Source organism: Pseudorca crassidens, chromosome 6, assembly GCF_039906515.1.
Source record: "Pseudorca crassidens isolate mPseCra1 chromosome 6, mPseCra1.hap1, whole genome shotgun sequence".
Taxonomy (NCBI): Eukaryota; Metazoa; Chordata; class Mammalia; order Artiodactyla; family Delphinidae; genus Pseudorca; species Pseudorca crassidens.
Window position 1 is genome coordinate 61277269 of NC_090301.1, and position 20441 is coordinate 61297709.

The window sequence follows — 20441 nt, forward strand, 5'->3', positions numbered from 1 at the left end:
CCCTTGATGATTTTTATTCATTTTGATCATTGGATTAAATTACCCTCTCTCTGCTGATTCCCAAATCTGTATCTCTAGCCTCGCCCTCTTTCCTGAAATCTAGAACCAGAAAATATTCATTTGGATATCCTACAGGAACTTCAAATCCAACATGTCAATATTTAACTCATCATCTGCCCAGTCTCAAATAAGTGCTACCACCCCACACATCTATTCATCTGGGTGGAAAGTTATGGTATAATCAGGCAGTAAAGTTATCTTACCTCCATAAATCCATCTTTAAGAGGAGTAATAGGTGTACCAGTCATCTGTCCTGGAAGAGAAATTTTCTTTCCTTCTTCAAATGGGCGTGTAGGTATTCGATGCAAATAACCATATCCAATGCCACATCCTAGGCTATGAAGATATTTTTTTCTTAAAGTTATTGTTATCAATCACAGCTTGCATTTTTGAGGTTTTGAAACAGAAAAACAAATCTCCATTCTTTTAAATACTGTCATCTTATCAGAAGTCTCTTCTGACAACCCTTTATTAAATAGCACCCTTCTTTCCACCACAGACACTATCCGTACTCTCCTTTATTTTTCTTCAAGTATTTATCACCATCCAACACATTGCCTATTTATTTGTTTATTCTGTCTCCCCCAATAAAATGGTAAGGTCCTTGAAGGCAGAGACCTTGTTATGTTTACTGCCTTAACAGTTCCTGGCACATGGCAGACACTAAATAATTATTTGCTCAATGAATGACATATAGCCTTTCCACTGAAGAGCTCCAAGCACTTTTGCATGTTGATGTCATTTACACAACCTATAGGTCTATTTCAGAACCTGACACATATCAATCCAAATTGATCCAGATTCCTTCTAATTCATCCTCCCAATGACACCAGAGGTATTTTTTTAATAAGATACAATCACTTTCCAGAGTGATCTTCCCGTAGTCTGTTGTCTTCTTTCCAGAGTCTGTTGTCTTCCCAACATTCCCTTTTCCTCCTTCCCTTTGGAGAACTACTCCTCTGCCGTTCAGTGCAGCACGGGTGGGACTGTCAATCAGGGGGCCTGTCCTGCCCAAAACAAGGAGTGGCTCATGACCAGAGCCAGGCCAATTTACCTCTCTTGCCCAGGGCTGCAAATCTTGGAAGCGACAGAAAAAACCAAAATGGCTTTATCCCTTCAGTAGAAAGTGATGAAATTGCCAATTAGTTCTTCCTTTCTAAATCCCTAAGGGTGTCTGAGTCCTGTCCTTTCCCATTCTGAGTCTTTGATTATATGAGTGACTCCGTAGCTATAAATTCATGTCTGCTGCAGCTGGTTTCTACTACTTGGAACCAAAGAACCCTCACTGTTACAGTATTATAGAACTAACACTGCCCGAAGTATATCCAAATTCCTGACCACGGTATTTAAGGCTTTTCACAATCAGGTTCCAACTTATGTTTCCGTCACAATTGCCTTTATTTTCCAAACTACTTGCACTTTCTGAGTAGGATGTGCACAGGTATCACTGTGCCTCTCTCCTGCCAGGGCATCTGTTATTTCCATGGGTACTACTACCACCAAAAGCGGGGAGAGCAGGCAGTGGCCAACTTCGGCTCTTCCTCATCCAAATGTGATTTCATAACAATGCTTCATATTAAAAAATTACTTGTTCCCTCTTCTCTCACTTTTCCTCCCTATACCATCAAGCTGCAAATTTTACTGAACTGGATCTCAGATAGATTTAGAGGAAGAAAGAAAGATTAAATAATTTATACTGATCAAATACAAGCCTTTCAGAGGTAGCTACATTTAAAAAAAAGGTGCTTATTAATCAAAAGAACTAAGTGGTGGTAGAGGAGGCACTTGAGGCAAGAGGGAGACCTCCATAAATTTAAAGACAGCCCAAGAATGAAGCTAAGAAAAATGTGCTGTAATGAAAGTAATGTGGTCAGCCTCTGAGGAAGGAATGAAAACCAGAGGCACACATATGCCAAATGGGGGTGGACTCAGGAAAGTGGTCTGTATGGGCCTGTCTAAAGCAACGGCTGATCAGTGGTACTAAACCACGTCAATAGGAAAAATGTCTTCCATAGAAAAGGAATAACTGCTAAAGTCTAGAAAAGAAGGGCTCCAAGAACAAGAATGTAGCAGTATTTAGTCAGCGTAATTAAAAATTAATGAACTAGTAATGTTCTTTGCTGCTGAACTTCACCATCTAGAATCTCTTCCTTAAGACTTTGATTTCATGCTCACCAAGCAATCTTGTGGTAGTAATAGGATCTAAGTATTATTCTAACTGGAGAGGGGGTATTTTTCTATTGTAAACTGAAAATTTGCCTCTCTAATGATGACAGAAGCTTCTTTGCAAATTTAGTTTATATGAGGCAGTCCCTCTGAAATGAAATCAACTTTGAATACCTTAAGAAGATCATCTTTCTGTGTGTTTACAAACCTGGACAAAGGACAACGATAACTTGGTCAAGTATGGCCCCCAGACAGGCCACATTTTCTATTTCATTTTCTCAAATTGCAACAAGTTAGCATTCTCGTGGCAATATACATTTAGCTGTAGAACCTCAGGTAGTGTGGGTAAAGGTACTGTGAGCAAACAGGCTTTCTCCGTCTGCATCAGCTAAGTCATCCTTTTCCCAGCAAGTGCTGGAACTTTTATAAAACACTGGTAGAAGTTTCCAAACTCTAGGCTTTCCTATAATTCTGGTTTACACTCAACAATTCCTTAAATTAAAAAAGGTTCTTAGAACTTTCAAAACAATGAAAAATTTCAATTTAAACAGTAGATAGAAGACCTAAAGATACCATGTTAAGTCAGCATGCTTTGCTTTGGTCTGGCTTTTTGAAATTAGGGAACTGACTTGATGAACAGTCCCAGAAAACTGATTTTATAAAGTTTGCTTTTCTGCTTGGCTTGATCCTCTTTCTAAATTGCTTTTTATTGTTGTTGCAATTTTGTCTAACTTTTGGTTAAAATCAGCCTGTCCATTTCTAAAAGGTAACAGTTTCCACAAAGTGCTAAGAAATTTCCCCAGCAGCTAGAGAAAGTTATACTGTATTGTCCCACTGCTGAGGAGGGAATTTTGGGAAAATAAAATAAAACTGAAAACTATTTTAATAAAATAACAAAACAAAAAAGTTTGTTAGATCAGAAAGAAAAGGACTGGGTATGTGTACCATGCTCAATAAATATGTGCTTTAAAAATATGAATTATTGGATTCAATATTCTAGGTCAGCTCTTTCCTTTTCTCAAGAGAAGTCTTACAATAAACCAATAACTTGTTTCAAAATAAAAACAATGTTTACAACACATCTGACTGGTAAATTTAAGTAGTCATAACTTAGTCTAAAAAATGACCTTACCTGCCTTCTCCACCCCATGCAGAATTTGGTGTAATAATCACTTCTCGACAGTTATCAGTGTCTGTATTATACACATAAAGTTTCAATGGTTTTGCTTCATGTGTTTCAATAAGGCTGAACAGATCTTCAGACTGCAAAAGCATTACAGGAGAAAAATGTTTTTGTTACTGAACTTTAGAATAGTAGGTCTCGAACCTGACTAATATCTAAAACAACAAAAACCTAAAACAAACAAACAAAAAACACACCTAAAACAACAAGAATGAAAAAAACGACATACACAAAAACCAGATTCTGGGCCCTGCTGCTGGACATAAAAATCATTTCTTAAAACCAATACTCCAAACGAGGTTTAATTCAATATATTACCTATCTACACAATGCAAGGCCTCATGTCCAGTTCTGTAAGACCTAGTCAGCAATTTTAGTAAAAGTCTTCTATACCCAAATTCTACATATTCTGCTTACTATCCATTATTAAGACCTGGTTCTCTGGGCAGCTTATTTTTTCTCTCATTTGTGATTTAGCAATATATACTTCCACTAGCTAACAGACAAGGAAAAGGATCCAACTAATACAGCTAAGCCAATTTTGTTACCTTAGAAAGGAGAAGAGAAAAGGAAATCAATAATCAAGACGAGGATTCGATTTAATCTTGAGGTACAAGAGATTTCTAATATATACCATACACAAAATCTGTGCAATTGCCACAGAGTGTATGTTTTTCCTCACAGCTGTACCTAGTAAGACACCTCCCAGATTTCTGTTTAACACCCTGGAGCGTAAGCTATCTTGATCAGCAAAGACCTAAATTTCAACTTTAAATGTGAAGCGTGCAAATATACTTCTGAATTTAACCATTAATAAGAAAATGTTAAATAATTGTTAGTATTAATAAACAAACGAATTACCTCATTCATGACCATATCTGCTCCAATGATATAATCACTATGAGGTCTAAGACCTGCCAGTGCTGCAGGAGAATTTGATTCCACTTCCTAGGATGACACAAAAACAACCCCCCCATCAAATTATTGCATATAAAATAATCTTCCAAATTGTATAGTTCAGTCCTTAATTATAGTAATTTAACCCCCCCTATATTTTTCTTGTTAGAGATGTCAGATCAGAAACTATAGGATATATATATATTTAATCTCCCAAGCAACCACAATATTTAACAAATATTTAAAACATTTCTGTAGCTATTTGCTTTATTTTATTTTTTAATATTTATTTATTTATTTGGCTGTGCCAGGTCTTAGTTGCAGCACTTGGGATTTTTGTTGCGGCATGCGGGATCTTTAGTTGCGGCATGTGGGATCTAGCTCCCTGACCAGGGATCGAACCCGGGCCCCCTGCATTGGGAATGCGGAGTCTTAACCACTGGACCACCAGGGAAGTTCCCGTAGCTACTTGCTTTAAAATACCTTCTTCTAATGGATAAATCATTAAAAAATAGTTCTTGGGCTTCCCTGGTGGCGCAGTGGTTGAGAGTCTGCCTGCCGATTCAGGGGACATGGGTTCATGCCCTGGTCTGGGAAGATCCCACATGCCACGGAGCGGCTGGGCCCATGAGCCATGGCCGCTGAGCCTGCGCATCTGGAGCCTCTGTTCCACAACGGGAGAGGCTACAACAGTGAGAGGCCCGCGTACCGCAAAAAAAAAAAAAAAAAAAGAAAAAAAGAAAAATAGTTCTTAGGCATCATATTTGCTTCTCTTCCTCAAGTTGTTTTTCTTTTTCACTAATCCATATTTTAAAAGCAATCAATTCTGATTTTCAGGAACTAAATATAGCCTAATAATACCCCTACAATCTCACAAAATTGGAGAAAACCACTATTAAAACACCTTTCTATACTGTTTCTTAAACTGCAAGTAACAATTCACAGTTGATACCTACCAACACATGCCAAACGTTTTCATTTGCCCCATCAAAGCTGCAGAAACGAATGCTCACTCCCAACAAGCCCTGGCCACCCCACATGTTACTTGGTGTGACTGAGGTCTCTCGCAGCTCCAGTGTTTTACTACTGTAGATAAGCATTTTTACAGGCTTTTCAACATTTGCTTTCAGTAGATCCTTAAGAGTATCATTGTCTTTATTCTGTAAACACATAGAAATTTTTCTTAATAAAAAACATTTACTTAACAGTAAAAATCTAATGTTAATTATCTTACCTTAAGCATCCCATGGCCCTATTGGAATAATATTATTAACATAAATAAAACATTCAATAGGTGGAGGTTTCATTAACATTCAAATACTCCTCAAAGTAAAAGAATGTCAAGAAATTAAGAACTTTTGTTAGTGTAACAGAGCAGGACCCTATGGGGCCTTCCTGGGACAGGCCTTTCCCCCTATCCTCTGCTGTAGTACCTCTCTGAAGCACCCACATAATAGTAACTCATGCATATTTCCTGAGTTTTTCAAATACTAAAAACCACCACCAAAAGGAAGAAATTAACTACCTGAAGATCATAACAGGTAGCCTCCAGACCTACTGGTGGCTAAGGATTGATCACCATTAACCAGAGAATTGTGCATGAGCTGATCACATACCGTGGGACACCCCTCCCCTCCCCTTGCCTTTAAAAATGCTCTGTTGAAACCCTTCGGGGAGTTCAGGTTTTTCTGAACATGAGCCACCCATTCTCCTTGCTTGGCCCTGCAATAAACCTTTCTCTGCTCCAGACTCTGACATTTCGGTACTGTCTGCCCCCACTGTGCGTCAGGCACATGAACTTGTGTTCAAATAACATTAGGAACAACTCCATAGCTGACTATGGAATTACAGAATTTGCAAGCCAACATTATTTGAAATGATCCAGGGCTTCAATGATAAAAAACCAAAATACTCCACAAGAAGACATATTACTAACAGAGTTGGTATGACTTTGATTTTAAAAATCTAAAACATCTGCTAGAGTTGAAGTTTAACTTTAGACGCTACTCCTACATATACACTTTATTTACTACAAACTGTCAGGAAAAGAAAACAGAAACAGTATGTTAAATATTTCATTACATAAATGAATAAAGGCCATTACGTAGGTGATATTGGTAGTAATGAACAAAAACTTAAGACTGTTGTGAAAAAATAAACCAACGAAGCAGCCACTGTCATAAGCATTTCCTTTACTGAAATTATAGTTTCCTTCCTATTGGACTTTACTACATGTAAACTGAAAGCAACTTATAAAAAGTGGGTTTTTGTTGTTGTTGTTTTTGCGGTACGCGGGCCTCTCACTGTTGTGGCCTCTCCCGCCGTGGAGCACAGGCTCCAGACGCGCAGGCTCAGCGGCCATGGCTCACGGGCCTAGCCGCTCCGCGGCATGTGGGATCTTCCCGGACCAGGGCACGAACCCATGTCCCCTGCATCGGCAGGCGGACTCTCAACCACTGCGCCACCAGGGAAGCCCATAGAAAGTGGTTTTAATTGTGCACTTCTGGAACACATCTCTGTATAGTTTTGTAACATTATTTCTATTGATATATCAGGGAATTGAGCAACAAGAAAACTGACAAGTTACTTGAGAATGAGTCTTTACTAATCCATTTGCCAACAGCCTACAAAAGTCTGACATCTTTGAAAAAGCAAAAGAGCAACAAAACCACATCTTTCTGCTTAGAAAAATTAAATACTTAACATACAAAGTAAAAGTCTCCAGTGATTTTCTTCTCCTAAGATTATCACTGGAGTGTGAGGTATAGTATTCTATATTTGACATTCTCATGGTTACTAACACAGGGTTATTTTATTGGTATCATACTCTAAATAATGTTTGTAACCAATGAATAAATATCCATCCCAGATAATCTGAAAAATTCCATTTTCAAAAGATTACAAAATACCATAGGCTTAACTATAAAAAGCTGAACTTACTAATCTTGAACCATTAATAGAAACAATAAAGTCAAAGAAGGGCTCCAGTCCAGCTCTATGTCCTGGGGAATTTTCTTGTACCTGTAAAAACAAAAATGCCAAAAATGAAAAATGCAAAGCTTAATTATGAATCAAAAGCTAACTTTTAATACCCATCACTTTTCAGTAAAAATAGATTAATTTCATTGATACAGGTACCCACTAGTTCTCTTATTTCTCTTTAGCTCCCAGATAATGTCCCTGCAGCTCCCTAAATTCTACTCATTCTTTAAATTCATCTCGTACATGAGGTTTTTCCTCTATGGTTCTATTTCACACCACTTTCTGCTTTTTGGGGGGTGGGGGACAATCCTCCCAGCATTTACCGCATGGTATAGCAGACAGTTAATCATCACAACTGAGTGGCAAATTCAAATTAATTTATTCTACTTATTACATGACTACTACTAGCAAGGCACTATTCAATTACAAAACTAATGTAGGAACATAGCCACTGTTATCAAGACATTTATAATCTGTTGAGGAACAGGCAAGAAGGAGAGATGGAGGACACAGACCTCTAATAGCTGTAATACAAGCCCAAAGATGTTAATGGTTATAATGGAGGTACAAAGTTCTAAGAAGAAGATTAAATCTGACTGAAGAAGTCTCACAGAAAAAAAAATGACATTTGAATTGTGCTTTAAAAGGGGGTAGAGGGCTTCCCTGGTGGCGCAGTGGTTGAGAGTCCGCCTGCCGATGCAGGGGACACGGGTTCGTGCCCTGGTCCGGGAAGATCCCACATGCCGCGGAGTGGCTGGGCCCGTGAGCCATGGCCACTGAGCCTGCATGTCCGGAGCCTGTGCTCCGCAATGGGAGAGGCCACAGCAGTGAGAGGCCCGCGTACCGCAAAAAAACAAACAAACAAAAAAACAAAAAAAAAGGGGGTAGAACTTTCAAAGGTGCAGATGGATAAGGGGATGAGAAAAAACATTTGAAAGTTAAAGACATGATATGAGTAAAAACCCAGGGGGAGCCTGAAAAATGAGGATCATAATATAGTATACCTAGAGCCAACAGGGTGGTATGGGATAGAAATAAATTATATGCAACATTTTGTATGAATCAGCAGTTTTCAGGGTGTAAAGATCCATGGCTTTCCTCAGATTCTCAAAGGGTTTCTCCTCAACCCAAATAAAGTGTTAAAACCATGGATTTTGTGCAATTCTTTTATTTTACAGGTGAAGAAACCATCTTATGACTTGCCTATGGTCTTACAGCTGGGTAGTGGTAGAGGTGAAACTCAAAAGTATATAACTATTAGTCCAGTAAGAAGGCTGGAAGGAAAGAATGGAGCTAGACTTACAGAGGATTTTACATGGAAGATTAAGATTACCTAGTTTCTCAACAACTCAAATGTTTAGCATCCCCAATTTGAAATGGATTAAAATAAACTATTAAATTTCCTAAATTTGCAGTAATATAAATATTGGTAGTTATGGTAGTAATATGACAAAAGAGTAAAAAGTTAATACAGAACATTTTGCATTTCCTCTAAAATATTTTCATAACGTTTTAAGGAATTTTTATTCTGCTTGATGTTACTAAATACTGTCAAAACTATCCCATGAAAAGAGTTTGCATTGATATTTGTAGGCTGAACTTATATAATAGTCTAAACAGTTCTAATAGTCAATTCTGAGGCTAATGCAAGTAACAGATCCACATCCATCCACACATCAATCTCTAGTTATTCACACAGTAACAAATCATTTTAATGCTTTCAAAATGGAACCCAAATTGTTCCCAGAATATGTCCCTCTTATACCGGACTTCTTGGATTAATGAGACTTGATCTTGGATTAATGATACATTCATTACTATTTGGATTAATGTTACCTTTTATTCATTTAAAGCCAAATTATACTATCATTGCCTCTGAAGAAGTAAAACTAGATTTTCTTCATTTGTCACAGTAAGGAATAGTTAGTTGTCCATTATAAAGATGGCTCAATGTTTAACTTGCTAAAACTGTTTGACCTTGTTTTATGTAAAATTTCCTGCAAATGTGGGATTAAATCATTTTTGTAAATTAAACGAGTTAAATATCAAAGGGACTTATTATTTAAAGGTGTTGGCTCTCTAATAAAAATAATCAGTATATACTGTTTATTTTCTTTGTACTCAGTTTTCTTAAATGGGGGCTATTTTATATTCCAAAATGGCAGATAGATTTCTCCTCAAATGGCAACTCTGAAAGGAAAATGGTGGCTGCCTGGAGCTATTATGAGAAGAAAAGAGACATCAAGTCACAGCTAGCTGGCAAAAAAAGTCGTAATACTCTAGGTGTAAGATGCCTGCCGATTAGGTTCCTATCAATTAGGTTCGAAATGCCTGAGGTGTGAAAAGAGAATAATTAGCACAGACCCTAGGAGCCCCCTCAGAAGGGAACTTCTCATTTAATGGGGTCCACATCTAATCATCTAATTCTCTGACTGGAAATGTTTCCAAATGACCATTTTATCTAGAAACCAACTAGTCCATTGATCAATTTCAGACTTCTCCACTGAGGCTGCCAACACTTTACCTTTTAGTTAAAAAGGGCTAAAGGCAATACTTTTGTAATATCACCACCAACCAAGAAAGGTGATCCCACACACTGATTCTTATCATGCCACCCTCCAAGTATCAAGTTTTACCACTATTTGTTTGAAATGGAAAGTTTCCAATACCATTAGAATTGTTCTTCCCCATAACTCTAAAAAGATTTAATAGCTAAATTTGGATTCTAAAATAAATAAATAAATGTAAATAATCCTTTCTCTATTTTCATTTGCTAGAAACATCGATATCTCTGTTTCTAATGGACCCTGAAATTAATTTCTTTCCTAAATTTATTTACATCATTAGTACCAGCACAATTCTGGCATCTAGGTATCTTAATTACTACTAGGAAGCCAGCAGAGGGAGCCCTAGAAAATGCTCTCTTTGACCCTAATTCATTTACAGAAAATTTCCTATATTTCATAGCATGGAAAATAAATTCTACTACACCACAAATTAAACATCCACAAAGGTAAGTTCCTCTGGCAGTACTACCCACTGACAAGAATCTCTTAGGCACCTAATCTCTCAAGCATCAGATTACCACTTCAATACTTTGTCCCCTGTGAGGTCTCATGATTGTTGATTCGTGTTTCCTTCAAACCGTCTTAATTTAAAAAAAGAAAAAAAGAAAAGAAAAAACATATATACCCGGCTCGATGGGCTATTTATTATTGGGCCAAATATCACAGCAATTTAAGATGAATAGATTAACTTTGAAAGTTTAATAATTAAGATTTTACATGGGGCTTCCCTGGTGGCGCAGTGGTTGAGAGTCTGCCTGCCGATGCAGGGGACACGGGTTCGTGCCCCAGTCTGGGAAGATCCCACATGCCGCGGAGCGGCTGGGCCTGTGAGCCATGGCCGTTGAGCCTGCGCGTCCAGAGCCTGTTCTCCACAACGGGAGAGGCCACAACAGTGAGAGGCCCGTGTACCGCAAAAAAAAAAAAATGTACAGTGAAAAGATAATAGAATTTTAGAGCCAAAATGACTTGATTTTGAGTCATGGTTTGCCTACTTATTAGTTTTTTGAGCTTGGGAAAGTTTATCTTCCTGGGCCTCAATCTTCTCATCTGCAAGGAAGAGAAAATGCCAGCTACTTTACGAGAATATTGTATAGATTGAATGAATTTAAGTTCACAAAATGCCTAGTGAAGTCTCTGACATATGATAGGAGTCCTACAAATCTTAAACTCCTCTTCCTAACTCCACAATCACCACCTGAGGGCAAATCTTTATAACCAATTAATTCCTGGACACTACGTTATTTTTCTAACCATGTATTAATTATCTCTCACCTCTTAAACAAAAAAAGAGAAAAAGACATAGAACGTCAGTCAGCTAGGAAGAGGAGATAAATCATTTTAAAAAATGTTGTCTCTCAAAAATCAATTCTATATGGACATCAGATCTAAAGGTCAAATGTAAAACAATAAAGCTTTTAGAGAAAAACATAGAATATCTTTGAGATCATCAAGTATGAACACTTTTCTTTTTTTTTGGCCACGCTGCATGGCATGCGGGATGGGATCTTAGTTCCCTGACCAGGGATCAAATCCGTGCCTCCTGCACTGGAAGAGCCTTAACCACTGGACCGCCAGGAAGTCCCAAGACTTCTTAAACTGAACACAAAAAGCTAACCATAAATTTTTAAAAAACTGATAAACTTTACTAAAACTATGAACTTCTGCTCATCAAGACACAATTAAGAGAGTGAAATAATACAATAGCCAACAAAGGAACTGTATTCAGAACAAATTCAGAATTACTGCAAATCATTAAGGAGAGTGAAACCACAATGAGATACCACTTCACATTCACAAAACCTGCTAAAGTAAAAAAGACAACAACAAGGATTGGCAAGGATGTGGAGAAACTGGAACCCTCATACTAAAATGGTGCAGCCTCTGTGGAAAACAGTTTTGCAGATCCTCACAATGTCAAACAGAGAGTTATTGTATGACCTAGCAATTCCACTCCTAGGTATATAACCAGAAGAAATGAAAACATGTCCATGTAAAAACTTATACACAAATTTCATAGCTGCTGGAAAGTGGAAATGTCCTTCAACTGATGAATGGATAAACAAAATGTGGTACACTTACAGAATGGAATATTATTTGGCAATAAAAAGGAATTAAGTATTGATATATGCTACAACATGAGTGAACCTTGAAAACATTACACTAAGTGAAAGAAGCCAGTCACAAAGACCATATATTGTATGATTCCATTTATATGAAATGTCCAGAATAGGCAAATCCATAGAAAGTAGATTAGTGGTGACCAGGGGCTGGGAGAAGGAGGAAAAGGGAGCAACTGCTAATGGGTAGGGAGTTTATTTCTAGGGTGATAAAAAGGTCCTGGAATTAGATACTGATGATGGCTGCACAACTCGGTGAATATACTAAACAACCAATGAACTGTAAACTTTAAAAGACTGAATTTAATGGTATGTAAATTACATTTCAATAAAGCTGTTTAAAAAAGAAGACAGACAACTGAACGAAATGGAGAAAAGATTGTAGCAGACACTAAACAAAAGAGGATGCTGAAGTGGTCAATAAATATGAAAATGTGGTCGACTTCAACAGTCATCAGGAAATGCAAATTAAAACCACAATGGGATACCACTACACACCTATCAGAATGGCCAAGATGAAAAAGGGAAAATACTAAGTGTTATGAGGATATGGAACAATCAGAAACCTTAATTGCTGCTAGTGGGAATGTACGTTAGTAAGCTATTTGGCAATATCCATACTAAAATATACACATCTTTGCAAATATTCCACTATTTAGTATACCCAGTAGGAATGGGAATACATATGTTCTCCAAAGGCATACACAATGTAACATTCACAGCAGCACTATCTGTAACAGCCCCAAGCTAGACTGGAGGAGTTCAAGGCTCACCTGTTAAAACATTCTCTTCACATGTTTTATCAAAATAAATCAAAGAGCATGTTCTCCTGATTCTGACCCAATGCTGTAACTTGTGACATATGAAGAAATTTGAAATAAAATTCTAATGCTAATTAAATGAAATAAAAACCCATCACTACATCATAGCTTCCTAGAAAAGATCTGCATGTGAGAAAAATGATGCTGAAAGAAACTGGTCTGCTTCAAAAGAAACTAAAACTCTGGCAACATGCCATCTTATTTTATACTCTTCAAATACCAACTCGGGTATTTGTTTCTTATGGAAAGAAAACTTGCTGTGTGATCTCAGGCAATAATCTTTCTGTGCTCCTTTTCCTTAGCTGTAAAGTGAGGAGGCTGACTAGATAGTCTCTAAGATTGAATGACTCACCATGAAAGAAGTCTGTTGTTAAGCTATCTATAGATTTTACAGTGTAGATCAAACCCAACAAGATCATTTTTAATTATACAGACTGTAGGTCATTTTAGTTCAGGTGTTTAGTAACACTGTGGCAAAGCAATGAAAAGGACACTGGCACTCACCTATCTTTTAAAATACAGATGTAAAATTTCCTCAAAAATGAGGATCTTTAAAAATTAACAGGGACATTTATAAAATTAATGGGTCAGATTTGATCCAAAACTTAAACAGCAGTGATGTACAGGGTTAGGTACATGGACAAAAAGTAGCTGCTGAATGGCTAATTAAATGGAAATATTAATTAAAATGTTTACAACAAGTATATTTTAAGCAGTATTGGCACTATAATAGTTGTTCTCAACAGGTGACACAATAACGTAAATGCTAACAATAAAGGTAACAGCTAACATTTATTGAGTTTTTATCATATTCCAGATGCTATGTTAAGTGCTTTACATGGAATATGCCATTTAATCCTCAGAATAACCAATGAAGTAGACAGCATTTTTTAATAAAGAAATTTAATGTGCTCAATTTTTTTCCAAAATATTTTCATGTATACTATCTAATGTGGTTTTTAGTAAAAAAACAAAATCAAAAACAAAAGGTGGAGGAGGCACTACTCTTATCCCCACTTTTCAGATAAAAAGAATGAAGCTCAAAGAAGTTCAAAGGTTTGCCCAAGGGAAGACAATGAAGTGATGGAGTGACACTAGAATCTAGTGATTCACAAGGGTGGTCTCCAGTGGTCTACTATGATAGTCTCTCAATGTATCCATGTCCACAAGGTTCCTTACTGCGGATAATGTGCTTACATGATCCCTCACTGATGCTTAAAAAAACAAACACACAAGCAAAACCCAAAAAACCCCAGCACTATTCTCTTCATGCTGTAGTAAATTGATATGCGATGCCAAGAGGACCTATACAGTCTCTCAAAGTAACTACTTTGTTTTTGCATATGTTGTTTGGAAAGAAGTCATCTTACCTGATAATCACAACTCCCAAGGCAATCTACAGTCAGATTCTAAAGCACATATCAAATCTATATGGATATTTTCTAGTTTAGATTGTTAACTGCTTTTTTATTAGTAAATCAATCAATATAATCCTTTTGGTAGAATATTAAATGAATGTACTGATATTAGTGGTTATTCTAAGTTCAATTCTTCTGAAAATTTCAGGGGAATTATTAAAAAGCCCTGTCAGTATCTGACCCAGAAAGGCACTGAAGCCAGTTCTGTGCACTCTACTACTTACTGACCAGAGACAGAAACCATAATTACCCACCAAGAGCAGGTCTCCCCAAATGAGGATCCTGAAGATCCATACATTAAAGCACACTTCATCACAAAAATATATAAGGGTATACAAACAACATGACACTACTAATTTGTTCAAGGCTTATTAATATCAGTTAAAGTTTATGTCTAATTATACTGACAATTCCTAAAAGTGTCCTAAGGTTCACAAACATTGTATTTCATGGCATTAATAAAACATTCTTTCATAATAAAATGAAGTATTCTGATTCCTACATTTGAAAGCAATATCAAAGAATGTGTATTAAACAATTTCACAGCCTTTTATTAGAAGAGATCAATTTTGGGAGCAGGTTAGAATCTTCAAATCGTGTTTATAAAGCTTTTTCAATTATAACTTTATATTTGGAAAACATCAAATAACCCAACTGTTTTCTTTTTATACCCACTGTTTCAGAATAAGTGAGAAGATAAGGGATAATAGTGAGATTTTTATGTTTTTCAAATGGGGGCATGAGTTTAAAAAGTTAGAGAAACACTGGGTTAGAATAAAAAAAAATTATGACTATCAAATAATGGAATTTCACTTTCTCAGAACAAGTACCCAGTTGAAATCTTGCAGGATTTCATGTAGATTACTTAGGTTCCATTAAAAAAAGAGCACATCTAGGGACTTCCCTGGTGGCACAGTGGTTAAGAATCCACCTGCCAATGCACGGGACATGGGTTCGAGCCCTAGTCTGGGAAGATCCCACATGCCGCAGAGCAACTAAGCCCGTGCGCCACAACTACTGAGCCCACGTGCCACAACTACTGAAGCCCGCACGCTTAGAGCCTGTGCTCCACAACAAGAGAAGCACCGCAATGAGAAGCCCGCACACCGCAACGAAGAGTAGTCCCCACTCACCGCAACTAGAGAAAGCCTGTGCGCAGCAGCAAAGACCCAAAAACAGCCAAAAATAAAATTAACTAATTAATCAATTAATTTTTTTAAAAAGTATAGGCAACTCTTAAAAAAAAAGAAAAAGAGCACATCTATATAATAGTAGATACGGTCTAGGTATTCTGTTTTCTATAGAAATAATTCCACTTACTCTCACTTTCTCCTCTAAGGAGAGTACCTAATGCTGCCCAGTCTGCAGCAAATGGCTCAGAAGATAAAAACCTGTTATTACACTGGAGACACAATTCATCTCAATGGCCTTTCCTTCAAAACATCCATCATCTCAAAATCTCTCTCAGAGGAAATTATAAGGAACAGTGAACATGACATTTTTCATATCCCCATACTGGTGTGAACACTGGTTCCAGAATGTCCTCAGATATCCTCCATTTCAAAGAATATTAAGTGTGGAGTGGAATTAATTTGAATATTTTAATTTAGAAACATCTTATAATGGGCATCCATGAGGCAACTCCAAAAACGTAATTTTGAAAATGGTCTTGTTGGGTTTACTTGATAATTAATAGAAAATCTAGACAAGAATTCTGTATTCAACATACTGCAACTGTAGTAACTTCTAACAAAACTGAGAAGTCCTGGCTAACATTTCTCCTGCCTTATGTTAGGATTAGAGAATGGGAATAAAAGTGGTATGCATGGTGAATGCGGAACCGGACCCAATGCATAAGGGAATCAGAAATACAACGTTCTTTTTCTTTTCTTTTTTTTTTTTTTGGCCATGCCCTGCAGCTTGTGGAATCCTAGTTCCCCAACCATGGATCCAACCTGTGCCCCCTGCAGAGGAAGCAAGGAATCCCAACCACTGGACGGCCAGGGAATTCCCTATAATGATATTTTCAAAAGAAAGCTTCTGAACAAATTTTAAAATCTTTCACTAGGAATCCACTTTCAAAAAATAATTTTTATAACTATATTTTTTGTAAATATACAAATATTTCATAGTCACTGTGAAAATTTGGGGTAATATATTAAAATTTAAAAGGAATAAAAATGTCACCATCCACCAATAATCATTTTAATATACTGGCTTATTACCTTTCCATTTTATTTCCCTAGGCACTCAAATGTACATGCACACACACAGAGGCATACCTGTGACCACAGAGTGTTTTGAAACATAATTTTCACTGAATGCACAGAATTCCAATCTGTAGTTAGGCCTTGATTTATTTAACAATTCCTCATTTGTTGGATATTTAGGTTGTAAAGCCAACATCCTATGATAACTTTTGGCCATACTGTACTTGATTATATCATATTACTCAAAATCTTTGTGAAACATGGCTAAAGGGCAATGGTAGGCACAGGGAAAAAAAAGACGAGGAAAAATACTTCAACAGTATTTACCTTTAGATGGCAGGATTACAGGTAATTTAGGTTTTTTGTTATACTTTCTGAACTTATCCAAATGCTCTCTAATGAACACGTGCCGATAATCAGAAAACAATGTAGTAATTTACTAAAATGAAGACCAATGTTTATATAAAGACATTACAATTCAATAATATGGGAAAATACATTTTAAGTGAAAACGAAAGGTAGGATTTAAGGTTGTAGATATGTATTTGTAACAGCAAAAGACTAGAAAAACTAAATGTCTAACACCAGGAGGTGGTACTTAACCAAACTATGGTATAAAAGACTTACTATGGAGCTAGGTGAAGGCAAGAGGCAAATCTCTGTGCGCTGCTATGGAAAGATAGACAAGACACTTTGCCAAAAAAGACACCAGGGTGTTTAACCATATGTAGCATGTTATTCTAACAGTTACAAAAGGAAACAAAAAGAAACAGTGAAAGGTTGGGGGGGGGGTGGATTCTTTTACACTCATAAAACATTTTTGAAAGGATACATAAACTATGATACATAAACTATGTTGGTTACTTCTAGGGTGAGTATGGGGAGTTGGGTATATAATATGATCACAAAATGAAAATGTGCATTAATACATAATAGATAAAAAGGTAAGTACACTGTTCATAGCAGAAAATCTGGAAACATTTCAAGGTTGTCCCCTAAATATTTTTTAAAGCAGAATCTAATAATGGATATGAAAAAATAACAGAGGAAACATAAAGGTCAATCTCTGAATTGTAGGAATACAATTTAAAAATAACAGTAATAAAACAGCAGTGTATATGGGTGTCACTATAAATTGGTATTTCAAAACACAATCATACAAGTTTTTATCACTAGCAAGGAAATGGCCAGGGAATTGTTAAAGAAAACTAACTTCTAATTAAATCATTCTAGAACTTGTTAAACATGGGTGATTTTATTACATGATTATCCTGCCATATTTACTCTGGTTTACAAGCTCAGTAATCCAGAGATGAAATATACAACCATAATTTAGGCAATAACAAATGAAAAGAAAATTTTTATATGTTGAGATTTAACAGAGTACTTTTCCCCTCTAAAAACAAAGATAAAGAAACCAATTACAGAATCAGGGCAGAGTGGGTTAGGAACTCAGAAACATTTTTAAAAATTCTCCTAAACTAGATGATCATTACTATTTTAAAGTTCCCTCTAATAAAATTCAAATGAAAAAAGAATTATTTCATCTTTTGCAACATTTATGCTCCAGATGCAGACTGGAAACTAAGGTTGCCCCTAGTGCTTCTAAAAATCATATTTATAGAATAACAGCATCTGCACTACTGAATATGTATGAGTGCTGATTTTCGGAGGTGCACCTATGTAAAGAAATACACTTCAACTTGTTTAACGACGAACGTAGTCATTAACAAAAGTCAACAGAAGTCACTGAACTGGAATCCTTTTGATACGTACACCTTTCTTACAGACTTTTAACACTCATTAATACTGTGCTTTACCTAGCGCGTAATTATAAAAATATCACGAATCCCCAAGGATTCATGGCCACAATCAGCAACTGTGAGAATCAGCTGGTAATACTGGATAACATACTGCAAAGCAGAGAACTCAGAATCAAACCAGAGAATAGAGAAAGTACCGCCACTAACTTTAACTTCACATCTGGGATCTGACAATTCTCCTTCCATTTCCCCTATCAGTGTGGCACTTGGGGGTTGGTTTAGCTAAACAGAACAGGAAGGTATTATGGTTTATTTATAGATTCCCTTTATTTTCTGGGAAAACCATCCTTTCCCACCAAGCGTATGGCTTCAAGAGGGATTTTTAGCAGAGTGGAGAGACAATTAGACGTGATAATCCTGAAGATCAGAAAGGTGATTGATAACGGCCCTAAGAATGCTGTCTCACCTAAAACATGGGACCTAAGGAAGAAGATGACTAGCACCAGGAAGTGCACTTTCCCACTTTCAGTGAAAATGCTCTTGCCTGTGAGGAGCTATCTATTTACACTATATTATGTCCTGAAATGGTGCTACGGATTGGGGCCACTCTGTTGACAGTCCATCACGTTATCACTCAACGCAGGTGTCACAACACACAACCAACACTGCCTCTTTTAAAGGCTCCCAGTTCCTTGAGGAAAGGACCACACGCTCCGTACAACCCAGGCTGTTCATAACTGGGGCTTAGCTAACGCCTTTCGAGATACTATGTTTCTCTGCATCCTGGTGACCGAAGTTGCTTTCCTTTATTTACCTGGGTTTTTTTTTTTTTAAAAAAAAAACGTTCCTCTCCATTACCTCCTTTACACTGTGGATCTAAACCTTAATCTCCACCACACCCTGAGCAGCCTTAGAAAAAAGAGAACGGAAGTTCCCACCGCCAGGAAATGTGGAAGAGGAGGGTTGGGAAGGTCAGGAGCGACACAGGAGAGAAAAAACCACAGTCAAAATCAAGTAGATTTAAGTCCGTCAAACCTACTTCTAGGCCATTTCGTTTTGTTTGCTTAATTGGCCTTTTCGGACACCCGGACAGCGCGGAGGAGAATCAACACCTGCCGTCGCATCCACCGCCTCTAGTTTGCGGGTTCCAGGCTTCCTTTTCTCGGAAAACTCAAATGCTACCTTCACCATCACCTCTTTTGCAGACTGCGCCTGAGCCTTCCCTAACTTTGGGAGCTAAGAATGAAGGGGTGGGGGCAGAGAAGGCCGTGAAGAGGAAAGGAGTCAAGGTTGCCCTCTCGCCTGGGCCGCTCCTGGCCAAGTCGCCGGCTGCCTCCTCTGGTCCCAGCCCGTCCTCCCGGAGCGGCGGACCCGGGCCCGGGGCGCTCCGGGGAGGCGGGTTGTGAGCGGCCTCCTGAGCCGGCCTCGGCCAAAGCAGCGCCCGCGGTCGCCTCTCCTTCGGGAGAGGCCTGGCTGCCCCGGTTAGAAGCCCGTCGGAGCCTCCGCCTCCCTGCGGCCGGGCCCCGCCTCCAGCCCGCCGCCCCCGGGCCGCCGTCGAAGCCCTTACCCGCAGGACGTGGTAGCCTTCCGTGCCCCCGCCTGGGATCTCGACGCTCTGCGAGGAGCCCATGGCGGCGGGCGATCAAGGCGGCCAGGCCGGGCTCCGCGCTGCTCCCCGCCCCCCCGCGCACCGCCCTCTCCGCTCCTCCGCGTAGCACTTGGGACGTGGCACTCGCAGCCTCAGGAGAGCCGGGCCGCACTGCCCGCTGGGAGATCGTCGCCGCGGCAGCCAGGGCCGCTGCGACGCCGCAGACAGCGCCACCTGGCGCGAGCCACCGGGAGGGGTCTGAGCCCGGGAGGCAGGGCTGGAGTGGAGGGCGGGGAGAGGCCTATTCGTGCTCGCGAGAAAGCAGAAATACGGTTCATCCAGTCGCTACACCTTACTACGGGTCCCTGGGCTTGACAAGATTCATCTAGACGCGTTCCCGCTCTCCCGAAAGAACGGTCGCTTGACTGTAGCTCCCCCTGGTGGCCAGAGGCCGGGAAGGGGCTCCTGCTGAAAAGAATAGGGGCGGATGCAAACACAGCGAGCTCCCTAATCTCTGGGTTTCTGAACCTCTAGGTCTTGTCCCCAGGTTGCGCAGAAGATTGTGGTAGTGGCTCTCCGTGGGCGGAGTACCGTGTCCGCTCCGCTTAGCTCAGTTTTATAAAGGAAAATATCCTAAAGAGTTATGGAGGACCCACCAAAGTTCTTTTT

The 20441-nt window shown here is 38.6% G+C and overlaps 1 protein-coding gene across 3 annotated transcripts in view; it reads right to left on the minus strand.

The window, feature by feature from the left end:
• The window catches only part of GORASP2 (golgi reassembly stacking protein 2), a 29467-nt gene extending 9561 nt beyond the window's left edge, over positions 1–19906 (minus strand). For 2 of the 3 annotated variants that reach the window (XM_067741563.1, XM_067741562.1), the window contains exons 1-6: positions 19752–19906; positions 7247–7327; positions 5263–5466; positions 4271–4357; positions 3359–3489; positions 264–396 (exon numbers count right to left, since the gene is read on the minus strand). In XM_067741563.1, the coding sequence (XP_067597664.1) occupies positions 264–396; positions 3359–3489; positions 4271–4357; positions 5263–5466; positions 7247–7327; positions 19752–19814 (699 nt within the window). In that variant the 5' untranslated portion in view covers positions 19815–19906. Of the gene's footprint in view, positions 1–263; positions 397–3358; positions 3490–4270; positions 4358–5262; positions 5467–7246; positions 7328–19223; positions 19511–19751 lie in introns of those variants that run through there. The other variant, XM_067741564.1, reaches the window with a different exon arrangement.
• Between the last annotated feature and the right edge of the window lie 535 nt (positions 19907–20441).